At 54.3% G+C, this 11,246-nt stretch overlaps 1 protein-coding gene across 2 annotated transcripts in view; it reads right to left on the bottom strand.

Moving 5' to 3' along the window:
* The window catches only part of PAX6 (paired box 6), a 25,522-nt gene extending 14,677 nt beyond the window's left edge, over nucleotides 1–10,845 (bottom strand). Inside the window, exons 1-5 of one of the 2 annotated variants that reach the window (XM_041423268.1) lie at nucleotides 10,737–10,845; nucleotides 6,632–6,740; nucleotides 4,129–4,271; nucleotides 547–623; nucleotides 98–152 (exon numbers count right to left, since the gene is read on the bottom strand). In XM_041423268.1, coding sequence (XP_041279202.1) covers nucleotides 98–107 — 10 coding nt within the window. In that variant the 5' untranslated portion in view covers nucleotides 108–152; nucleotides 547–623; nucleotides 4,129–4,271; nucleotides 6,632–6,740; nucleotides 10,737–10,845. The remainder of the gene's footprint in view (nucleotides 1–97; nucleotides 153–546; nucleotides 624–4,128; nucleotides 4,272–6,631; nucleotides 6,741–10,736) is intronic. The other variant, XM_041423269.1, reaches the window with a different exon arrangement.
* Between the last annotated feature and the right edge of the window lie 401 nt (nucleotides 10,846–11,246).

Genomic DNA, 11,246 nt, shown 5'->3' with positions numbered 1-11,246 from the left:
CGGGCGGGCGCTGCCGGGCCCCGCTCCCTCCCCGGCCCGGCCGGAGCCCTCCGCCGCGCTCCGCTGCGCGGCCGCGAAGGGGCGCGGAGTCACTTACTGTTCTGCATGTTGGGCTGAGAGAGCGCTATCCCACGGGGGTCGCCTATAGCCGTCTATCAGTGACAAAATAGGCGTTAATCAGGGGAGGCAGTGCACACGGCTAAGCTGCAGAGAGGCTAATATCTCACCGGCTAACTTTGTTATCCTAAGGCATCTCCCCCCCTCCCCCCCCCCGGTTCGNNNNTCCCTAAGGCCCCCCCCCCCCCCCCCCCCCCCCGGTTCGTTTAAGGATTTGGGGGCTTTAATACCTCAAGGCAAAAAATGTTCCTATGTATCCCTAAATCGCAGGGGGGAAAATTTAAGAAAAGCAGCCCGCCAAGTGGTTTCTCGTTTTAATTGCATGCAGGTGGCGTATTGCCTCGTCGTTAGTGCTCTTCGCTGAGGTGGTGTATTAAGTGGAGCGACAACGATCACAAAGAGAGCCCGAAGTCATGTTTTTAAACTTGCCTGAAAGCGGGGTGGACTGTCCTCTCATACAATTTAGGGACTCGCACATCTGCGTGTCACTAGTTAAAGTCTTCCCTCTAGGACAAAGCAGAAGAAGTACATTAAAAAGTGTGCGGCGACGCCGGGAAGGTGTGCGGGGCGGCCCGGGGGGCGCGGAGCGGGGCGGGCACCGGCGGCGGGGGGGGCACGGCGGGGGGAACCTTCCGCCGGCTGCCCTGCGTGCTGGGAGCGGGGCTCCATTTTTTACCTCCGGGTATTTCCTCGAGGTTTTTTTTGTTTTTTTCTTTTTTTAATTTGTTTTGTTTTGTTTTGTTTTTTTTTTCTTTTTTCCTCTCCCCCTTTCCGCGCGGCGCTAGCAACTTTTTCTCCCCCAAACTCCCCGTCTTGTGATTAACTTCTTTTTTGGTCTTTAGATCTTCCCCTTTTTCACTGTACTGTGACACACGCTGTCTACCTCGCCTCACTGCTTTAAAAAGTAAGAACAGGAGGGGGTGAGAACTGTTAAACAAAGCCTACAGAAAGCGAACAATGGCCTCCATTCTGCTCCTCTACCCAAACCCCGAGTGCAGAAACCCAGGCTCCTTAACCGGCCGCGCAGCTTCCCAACTCAACGGACCAACAACCCTCCAACTTACAAAGAGCAGAGAAACAAGCCCCTTCTCCCTTCATTAGTGCCTGCCTTGACCCAGCGCCTGGACAGTCCCCAGCGCCTTCCCCCCCCGCTCGCTCCCTCCCTCCCTCCTTCCTTCCACTACTCCCTCTCTCCTCCTCTCGCCACCTTCCTTCCTTCCCTCCCTCCCTCCTTCCCTTCCTTCCTTCCGACACTTCCTTCCGACACCCCCCCCCGCCAACCCCCGGCCCACTTATTTATTTATTTATGCGTCCCCATGTATTTATTTGAAATCGTCGCGGGTGAAAATGGAAAAGTAATTTCTCGTTATAAATATCTGGCGGTAATTGTGTTACTGGTGCGAGTTGTTAGGGGTTGTAAAAAGATACAACAGCTCAGTGGGGTGCTCAATTGGGGAGGGACAATTACAATAAAGAGCCCATTCAAGGGGGTTGCTAAAAAAAAAAGGAGGTAAAATAATGAAATAGTCGCAGCCTTCATTTTCTCTCCCTTTTTTTTCGCCTAAAAATACTCATTCTCTTTCTTTTGCGCCTATAATGAATATTAATTTTACTCTTCCTGCATATGATGGAGAAACCAAAGAGGCACGTTTCCCCATTCAGGACTAGCCACGGTATAATTTATTAAGTAGCTTTTAGTAATCTCAAATCCATAAAAATAAACATCAAACAAGTACTTTCTCGCAGCGTGAAGACTTTAACTGGTAAATATTTACTGCTCTTTGGAGAGCTACCTGATTAGCAGCAGAGCAAGCTACACTGTACTTCAATGGAGACGTGGTGATATCCCCTTCAGCTGAGCTGAACGTGAAGTCATCCCTTTAATACACCGAACACGTCTGCATGGGCACACACCGAACGGGAAACCCACCGCTCCAGACACTATTTCCTCCCATATTTCACGCACAAATCATAAACGCGGGGCCTACGGAGTGAAAGAAGCCATCCGAAAAAGCACCGGCAAACTTCCAGCTCTCAGCTCTGCCCGCACGGACCTCAGAAATGATACTGAGTGGGTTTAAAGAAAATAAACGGGGGAGGGGGGAGGGGGTAGAGAAAGAGGGGAAAAAAAAAATAAAAAGCCGCGAAACAAAACAAACCCAAACACAGCCGAAAGCGGTTTACAATAGAGGGAGAGGGTAACCGAGGTCTTCAGCAAGGTAAGAGGAGGCGTGGGGCAAGGAGCTACGTGTTTGCTCGGCAACTCGCCACCGCCTCCAGGCAGCGGCCCGGCAGCCCCGGCCAGGCCCGGCACCCCGAGAGAGAATTCGCCTCCTCCTGCCGTGCCCCGCGGGACCCTCGACACCCCCGGAGCCCGGCGGGACGCGGCCGGATCCCTCCGAGAGCTGGGATGCAATGTGCCGTGTCCTACTAGGCCAGGCCTAATCCGCAACTCGGGGTTTAATCTGGAAGTCTTCATATAATCTCATGGCAGAAAGCATTTTTCCCCCTCTCCCGGTGAAAGCGTATTTAGGCTTTAAGGGCCGAGTTTCGCCTTCCCGGGGCAAACGCGAAAAAGACAAAAATCAATCGATTTGCGATGAGTTGCTGGTGAAGGTCAGCAACCATAAACATTTGTTGTCAAGGGCCACTTTTACTATTTTATGCCCCTAAAATGGAGAAGATGCACTCACTTTTTTTCTCTAGTATGTTGTTGTCATTTTCCAAAACAACCTCTGCCAGGTACATTGAATCATTCGAGAAAGTTTGTTTTTAAACTTTCCAGAAATTATTCCTGCTCTGCGTGCCCATGTAACCCCTCCGTGCAAAGCGTTACAAGGTTAAATTCAAACCCAGATTTATTTTTTCTTTTTTTTTTTTTTTTTTTTTTTTTTTTTTTTTTTTTTTTTTTTTTGCAATTGCACTTGCGAGAGAAAATGGAATCAAATTTATTGTTGCGCTTCGCTGGAGCATTTTTTTTTCCTAGCATGGCGAAGAGTTTATAACTTCTTAAAAATAAAAAAAAAAAATTAAAAATAAAAGCTTTGCTGTAGCGAGGGATTGAATCAAAGGGGGTCTTGTAGAAATAAGAGATGTTAAGGGTTTTTTAATTAAAAAAGAAATATATATATATAACATATGGATTCAAAAAGGAAGCAAAAAAAATTCCCCAAAGCGGGAGCACGACGAGCCCCGGTGCCGAGCAGGGACGGGGCGCCCGGCGGGGCCCGCCGTGCCCGGTGCGGGCTGCCCCGCGCCCCCGGCGCTTCTCCCGCGCCGGAGCTGGGAAAGTTGCCGGCACTAGGGACAAGTTGGGAAGATCCCCGGGTGGCTGATTAAAGCTGACAGCCCTTCAGCTCCGCTCAGCTCCCCGCCTGTACCGCGCCTGGGAGCTGACTTGGCCTAGGATATGGGTTCTTTTTTTATTTTTTTTTTTTTTTTTCCTCCCCACGCAGCTCTCCCGGTTGCTCTCCCTCTGTTTTTCTCTACCGTCAGGAGAGAGCCTTCCCTAACCCAGACCGCAGAACACAAAGCAGAAGTCGGGGACGGGGCCGCCCCGGGGGCAACGAGGCGCCGCTTCCCTCCCTCTCTCTCTCTCTCTCCCTCCCTCCTTCCCTCCCACGCGGCGTGGCGTGGGGCCGGAGCCCAGCCCGGCTCCCGCCGCCCCTGCGAGCCGGGCACCGGCAGCACCGGCACCGCAGACACCGGCGCTGCTGGTTTCCCTGAGCAGCAAACGCTGCGTGGGAATTACTGCTGCTGGTGTTGGCATTGGTTTCCGAGTCAGATGCTTTAGCTTTTCCAGAGGACACGGGCTTATGTGAAAGGCAGAAAGTTTGTGAGCTCCTGGGCTGGAAAGTTCCCTGGGAAGCTCTCCGGAATGCAAATGGGAATATGAGAGAGAGAGAGAGAGGGAGAGAGGGAGAGAGAGAGGAGGGGTGAGAGAGAGAGAGCCCTGCCTAAATATTAAAATACGAGGAGGGAGAAGTTGGGAGAATAAATGAACAGACTCACCTTTATGAGGCATCCTGTCTTGTTGTCAAAGCTCCTGTCAATAGTTTAAGAGCGCACTGATTTGAAATGATGGTGCTTTAAAAAGAGTTGCCAGCAAAATAGTTTTTCTCCACTGAAGCTGCTGGTTGTGTGATCTTGAATTCCTGGGAAGGAGACAGAGATTGACAATAAAATGGGCTGTCAGTGACTGGAGAGCGAGAGATAAAAGAGTGTGTGAGTGAAGTGGGGAGAGAGAGGCAGAGCACACCTATGCTGATTGGTGATGGTTCAAGTGTATTAATGTGTGTGTGCCTTGGTCTCTGCCTCGTCTTCACTGGCCCATTAGTGAAGCCTGACCTCTGTCATCATCTTCCAGCAAAACACTTCCTCCCTGCGCCCGGACCCGAGCGGGAAATGCGGCGGAGCCGGGGCCGGCGGTTCAAACCCACTAATCACTCGGCACCGTGCAAACGCCGCCCGCTCCCAGCCGAATATCGCCGTATGCAAAGCGCCGCCAGCGCCTCCCCGCCGCCCATTGGCCGCCGCCGCCCGCCCCGGCCCAATTGGCCCAGCCGTTTGAATATGAATGCGCAGGGCCCGGCGCCGCCGCCGCCGCCCGCGCCGGCCCCGCTCCGCTCCGCGGCCCCGCTCCGCTCCGCCAGCCCCGCTCCGCTCTGCCGGCCCCGCTCCGCTCCGCCGGCCCCGCTCCGCTCCCAGCCGCGTCCTCAGGTCGGGCTGGGGGAGGGGGCCGCCGTGCTGATGGCGGTGGGGAGCGGGGGGAGATCAATTTGCATTTAAACAGTTCGCTCCGGTCCGACAATGGGAGATAAGGGGGAAATAACATTCGAATGGTAAGGAATATAAATATTTGGGAGACGGGCGCTTCGGCGGAGGGGAGCTGTGCGGAGCTCCCCGAGGCCGCAGCTCTCCTTCCCCGCTCCCGGCGCTGGGAGAGGGAGGCTCTGCCCGGCCGGGAAAGAGCAGAGCAAATACACCATTTACTTTGTGTATTGAGGGCTCTTGTGAAAGGCCCTGAAGAGTCCTTTACCAAACACTCACCAACTTCTCCCACGTGCCATTTGTTGACTAAGGGCTGCCTGGCTGATTTTTTTTTTTTTTTTTTTTTTTAAAGATCGAACTGAGGATTTGGAGAAGGGGAGAGCCAGGCGCTGGGCAGTGCTGCCGCTTTGTGCCCGCCCGAAGAGGCTCCCCCCCTCCTTCCCTCTCCTTTTGCAAGGAACCCCCTTCACTGGCTGCCAGAAACTCAAGGGGGAAAGTAAGTAAATGACTTTGCTGCTCTGACCACACACCACAAGTACATTTGTTGAATGCCGGACTATTAAGACACACCTCAGTAAACTCTAAAGCAACCCCTCAGCGCATGCATTTAAGGTTACACTGGGAGCACCAGTCCGAGCTCAGGGTGTCCCAATCGGTTATGGCGAGTGCTCCGGGGGGAGGGGGAAGGGGGGTCTCCATCGGGAAAAACAATAAAAAAAAAAAAAGAAAAAAAAAGGCTTGGGGAAAAGAAAGGGAAGAAGGAGAAGAGACAGGAAAAAGAAATTCCAAGAGCCACCGCGGAAAGTGGAGAGTATGAACGCGCAAAGCATAAAATGAAGTCGTAGCCGCATACACTTGACTTCTCTTGACATGTGAAAAGTGCTAAAAGTCAAAGCTCATCAATAAAGTATCTTGAAATTGAATAAGAGCCCTGACAACCATTGCATTCTTAAATAAAGTACAATGAGGAGACAAACGACTCTGCCAAGGAGTTTGCATGTGAGTGAAAGGGCGCCTCAATGGGAGCGGGATAATGGGCTGCTCGGCCGTCATGCACTGTCATCCCCTGTCCCGCCGAGAAGCTGCCACCGCTCCCTAATAGCACAAAATGGGCTCTTAAGAGACTGCTGCCTGTGCCTCGGCAGCTCCCTACCCTTCCCTTCCCTTCCCCCGAGGCCGGGGTGCCGCGGTGAGCCCCGGCTCCCGCTGGCGAGGCCCGGGCTGCGGTGGGCACCGTGCCCCGGCGCTTCCCGCAGCCCGACGCAGCCTTTCCTCCGAGGAGGCGGGGAAGGGAGAGCGGCCGCGCTCCTGCCCCGCCGTGCAGCCGGCCCCACCTGCAGCAGCGGGGGGCTCTGCCGCCCTGCTCAGGCCCAGGGCAGCCTGCGGGGCTTCTCTCCTTTGGGGTTCTGCCCCGAGCCGCGCGTTTGTATAGAAATGGAGCCGGATATCGCCGTGGACGCACGGGAGCGTTTGGGTGTGACGGGATCCCCCCCTAAAGGTAAGGTCAGCCCGGCCGTAGGGCTCGGGGCACCCCGAGGGGGGCTCTGCCAACACCAGGAGCTCGGGCAAGCACCTCCCTCACCCGGCAGCCCCCAGCTCCTCTCGTCCTCCCCAAAACTTTCCGAAGTAACATCCTCCACCAAGTTAACCTGCCCGCGGCCAGACATCCTTCCAGGGGAGCCGAGAAAAAAAAATTCAGAGAGGCAAAAGAGAAGAGGAACAAAGTCCAAAATGAAGTACGAACCTGTGTGCCTGCCCTCCGGGCTGGGGCAGTCCCGGCGAGCCGTCCCGCGGAGCAGCCGGTCCCCTCCTAGTTGCCGCTGGCCGAGGCCGGCTGTCCCGCCGCACGCATCCTGCGGGCGAGAGAAAGGGGCTGCGGTTTGTATGCTCGCACCAATCTCGGAGGATCCAAAGGGATGTTAAAAGCTGGGATCTAGTCCTTTTTCTGGAGTGAAGCCAGTCGTGTCCGTAGCTTTTGATTTTTTTTTTTTTTTTATCCTCCTCTTTCTGGTGTTGTTGTAGTTTTTTTTTTTTTTTTTTTTTTTTTCTTTCTTTTCCCTGTTGCACTCCCTCTCTAGCAAATAAGAGATTTTTTTTAACTCTTGTCCTTTTTTGGTTTTTTTTTATTTTTTTTTTTTTTTTTTTTTTCTTTCTTTTCCCTGTTGCACTCCCTCTCTAGCAAATAAGAGATTTTTTTTAACTCTTGTCCACAGGGCGTTAAAGGAGGAAAAGAGAAAAACCACTTTGTCCGAAATTGCAGGCAAATATCATTTTTACAAGCTCTCAATTAGCCATCCCTTGGATTAGCACCTTCTTACGCCTCCTCGCCAGAATAAAGCAGCCGTAATCTTGTTGCTATTTCCCCCTCGGGCGCCGTGGGCTTTGTGTTCCCTCCCCCCAAAAAAACTTTTAACGCCCCCACCCATCCGAAAAAAAAAAAAAAAAAAAAGAAAGGAAAAAAAAAAGAAAGAAAAAAGAAGAATCCCTCCCTGTGCGGGGAGGGGAGGGCAGGGGTGAGGCGGTGACGTCACGGCGGGGTGCGGGGGGGCGCGGGGAGCCCCGAGCCAAAGTTGGGAGGAAGAAAGAGCAGCGGGCCGGGCCGGGCCGGGCCGAGCCGAGCCGAGCCGGGCTCGCAGCAGGGCCGCCTGCCCGCCCCGTCTTGTCCCGCCGGGCCGGGGCTGTCCCGGCGCGGAGCCCCACGGGCCCGCCGCCATTTTACCTCCGCCCGCCGCGGAGGGGCCGTGAGGGAGCGGGTCCGCTCCCCGCTCCGGGCCCGGCCCGCCCGGCCCTCCGTCCCGGCCCCGTGCCGGGACTGCCGTGCCTGGATACCTCCCAAGGAAACGCTGTGCTTTTTCTTTTTCCATCTAGCAGATTGCCACTCGCCGCTCTCCCTCCCTGCCCGGCCGGCCTGATTTTCCTTTTCCTTTTTTTTTTTTCCTTTTTTTCCTTTCCCTTATTTTTTTCCTTTGTTTTTCTTTTTATTTTCTTTTTTTTTTCTTTTATTTTTTAAGTGAATTTTCCACTTCTCAAAGGACTCCGCTCGCCTTTGTAGCTGGGGGAGAGGAGCAGCAGGGCTGTGGGGCGCCCGGCGTTCCCCTCGCCCCAAAGCCCTGCCCTCCTGCCGGCGCACACCGCCCCCCTTTTCCCCTTTCCCTTCTCCCCTTCCCGGGGCGAGGGCTGCGCCGTGGGACCCCTCGGCCGTGGGACCCCGCGGCCCCGGCCCTGGCTCTCGGCATGGATTTAGGCACTCTTTGAAGATTTCTACTTTAAAATCCGCACGGGATTAATGTAACTGGCATTTTTTTCCTCTATCTGATTTGGGTTTGTTGGTTTTTTTTTTGTTGTTTTTTTTTTCCTCCCTCCACTTTTTCCTCCCCACCCTTAACTATTCCAAACAAAAAGAAAAAAAAAAAAGGCTAATATAAAAATGGTTTAAAAACCAAAGGTAAGTAACTATTATACGTGGCAAGACGCGCCTTTTTTGTTTGTTTTTCCTAATTAAAATAATTTTCACTTTTTGAATATGATCTCATGCCTGGGTATTGATTTGTGTCAAACAGCAGCTTTCGCTTCCCTTTCGTATTTTGTTAGGTGTCGAAAGCAGAAAGTGCTGAGTTAGAAACTCCAGTGTCGTCTCGTTGTATTAATATCTGGTCTGCAAACTACCTTTTTTAATACCCAGAAAAATGCTTAAAGTCCTCTTGTCCAGTTCGGTCTAAAACTGAAGAGATACACAAATCCTGACGTCTTAGACTACAATGCTTTTGCCTCCAGGACACTTAATGCCTATTTGTATATGTAGAGACAGTGTTTGAAACCTATAATGCGCAGGACACTGAGTTAAGTGGAGCTTTTCTAGTTTATAAACAATCCGCAAAAAGTTTGGAATCGATTTAACCTCTTTTATGTTGGCCTTTTGCACGAGGCACAGCTCCGCATGGCAGGATTAAAAAAAAGGCTTTCTGGACCTCGCCGAAGTCGCTCTGAAACTGGAAGACGGACACACATCCCTCCGTACGAGAAAGCCTTTGATTATAAATATGGGAAAAGTGTCATGCAAGCAGACCCGCTCGAAAAGCCTTCAGAAAAGAACGGGGGGGTGAAAGCTTAGCGCATCCTGACGGGCTTTTTAAATGCTATTGATTGGGACAAGCTGTTCAAAACCCCAGTAACAGTTAATCTGCCTGTTAATCAAGCCACTAAGGAGCTCAATGCGAGTTTTATTAGCAACTGGAGAACACAGGCAGCAGAAAGGATCAAAAGCCTACACCCTTGATATTTGTAAAACCGGCCTTTCCCAAAAATATATTTTCAATTACACAGTAATTCGGAGCTTATCAGGGCTCGCTCGCAGCCCCGCGCAGATGGCTCCGCAGGCGCTGCCAAAGCCAGGAGAGCAGAGGAAGCAGCACCGCCGGCCCCGCCGAGGCGCGGGGGTTCAAAAGAACGCGTTAAGGAGGTGTCCCGCTCTCGCCTCTCTCCCATCTCGGACCCTCCTGGCCTCCCGAAACAGCAGCAAGACCCCCATCGGCAAACCACGAGCAACCGAGAGAGAAACTCCTCGTATTCACGTCAATTGTGTTATTAGGCTGAGGGGTCGAGGGCTCTTTTTCTTTTAGCTGGCGTATTTGATTTATTGCGGCAAGTTTGCAGGGCATATTTCCCTCTGCCCATCCTTTTGGTAGAACCTCTGATTTAATTGTTAAAAATAATAATAAAAAAAAGTTTAAATAGCGAGATTCGTAATTTGGAGAGCCTGAAAGTTGGATTTCAATTAATTTAGTGACCAGAAATATTATTAAATCGGGTAAAATCAACATTTGATCTTGTCATTTTTTAATGCAATCCGATTCCTTTATATGTCAGCGAGATATGCATATAAAAGACTATCTGGTCAGAGGTAATTATGTCACAGCTTTTTCTCGGCATGACAGCTGGATAAACACCATCTCCAATAAACATCTCTAATTAGGGAGGAGGATCTGAGATAGATGGTGTTTGATTTATTACTGAAGGAGAATGTCCATTTACCGGTATATTATAGTGAAGCATCACAGGGAGCGTTCCCGCTAACGCACCATAAGGAGTATTTGGAGATGCTCGAAGACAGGTAAGCGGTGTTTTAGGTTTTGTTATTTTGTTTAGCGTTATTTCGGAGGAAGAGCGGCCTTTCCAGGGTACCTCTGTTTCCCACCGACGCCCTGATTTAGCAGAGGCACCCAGGGCTGGGAAGGCAAGCCTGAGTTTGGGCGCCGAGCGGTGGTCGCCTCTGGGCGACCGGACCTTTCCAACCCGAGCGGGGCAACCGAGCGTCCCGGGCGACCGGCGAGCCGCCTGCGTTCGGCGGCCAAGAGCGGAGGGGAAGCGGCCCCCGACGGCAGCTCGGAGGGCCAGGGATCCCCCCGGGGCTCCCTCCCGCAACCCCACCGCCGGCCCTCCTCTGCTCGGGGCCGTGCGGGCCGGGCCCTCCGCGCCCCGCTCCCGTCCCGTCCACCGGGGGCCGAGCGGGGTGCTGCGAGGGGCGCGGTAACCCGCGGCTGCCCCCGCCACCCGAGACGGGTCACGGCGAGGGAGCGGGGCCCGGGTCACGGGGCGGGGGGAAGGGGAGGGGGCCGCGCCGCCCGCGCGGGGGAAGTTTGGGAAGCGGCTCCAGCGCCGGCCGCCCCCTCCGCCCCGGGGCGCCCCCTCCGACGGGCGGGCAGCGGCCGGAGCCGCTCGCTCCCACCCCCACCTGTTGTGCGGGGCTCCGGCCCGCTCCCCTCGCCTTCCCCCCGCGGGGTGGGGGTGCCGGGCACCCCGACCCCTCCCGTCGGGAGCGGCCCGCGGCCGGGGGCGTGCGGACTCGTTACCTGTCAGCGGGAGCGGAGGCTCCGGGCGCGGCGGTCCCGCGGCCGGGAGGAGGTACCTGGCGGCTCCGGTGGCCAATTTCCACGCGAGAACCTGCCACACAGTTTAAATGTCAATGACAGCAAAAGAGGGGTGCTGCCTTTGCACTAACTTTCCCTTAATATCCACGCCAGCGCCTCCCCCATTGGCTGGGCCGCCCCGGTGACGTCACGGCGGACAGTAGTTAGCTAATGAGACATTTTAGGCGACACGAGCCCGGACACCGCCCGCCCCGTCGGCGGGCACGGCCCGGCCCGGCCCGGCCCCGCCCCGCCCCACCCGGGGCTCGGCCGCGGGACGGGACTCCCTTGGACCGGGGCACCCTCGGGCAGCGGCGGGGTCGCTGCATCTTCCCACCGCCTCCCTGCAAACGGGGGCTACGGCCCGACGGCTCGCCCCAGCCCAGCCCCAGTCTATCCCCGGCCTCCCTGGCCGAGTTTTAGGCTGAGGTTTGGCTTCTTCCCCTCCGAAAC

Source organism: Onychostruthus taczanowskii, unplaced genomic scaffold, assembly GCF_017590055.1.
Source record: "Onychostruthus taczanowskii isolate IOZ18803 unplaced genomic scaffold, ASM1759005v1 scaffold76, whole genome shotgun sequence".
NCBI lineage: Eukaryota > Metazoa > Chordata > Aves > Passeriformes > Passeridae > Onychostruthus > Onychostruthus taczanowskii.
Note: the sequence above shows the minus strand (reverse complement) of the source record. Positions and strands in the feature narration are given on the sequence as shown.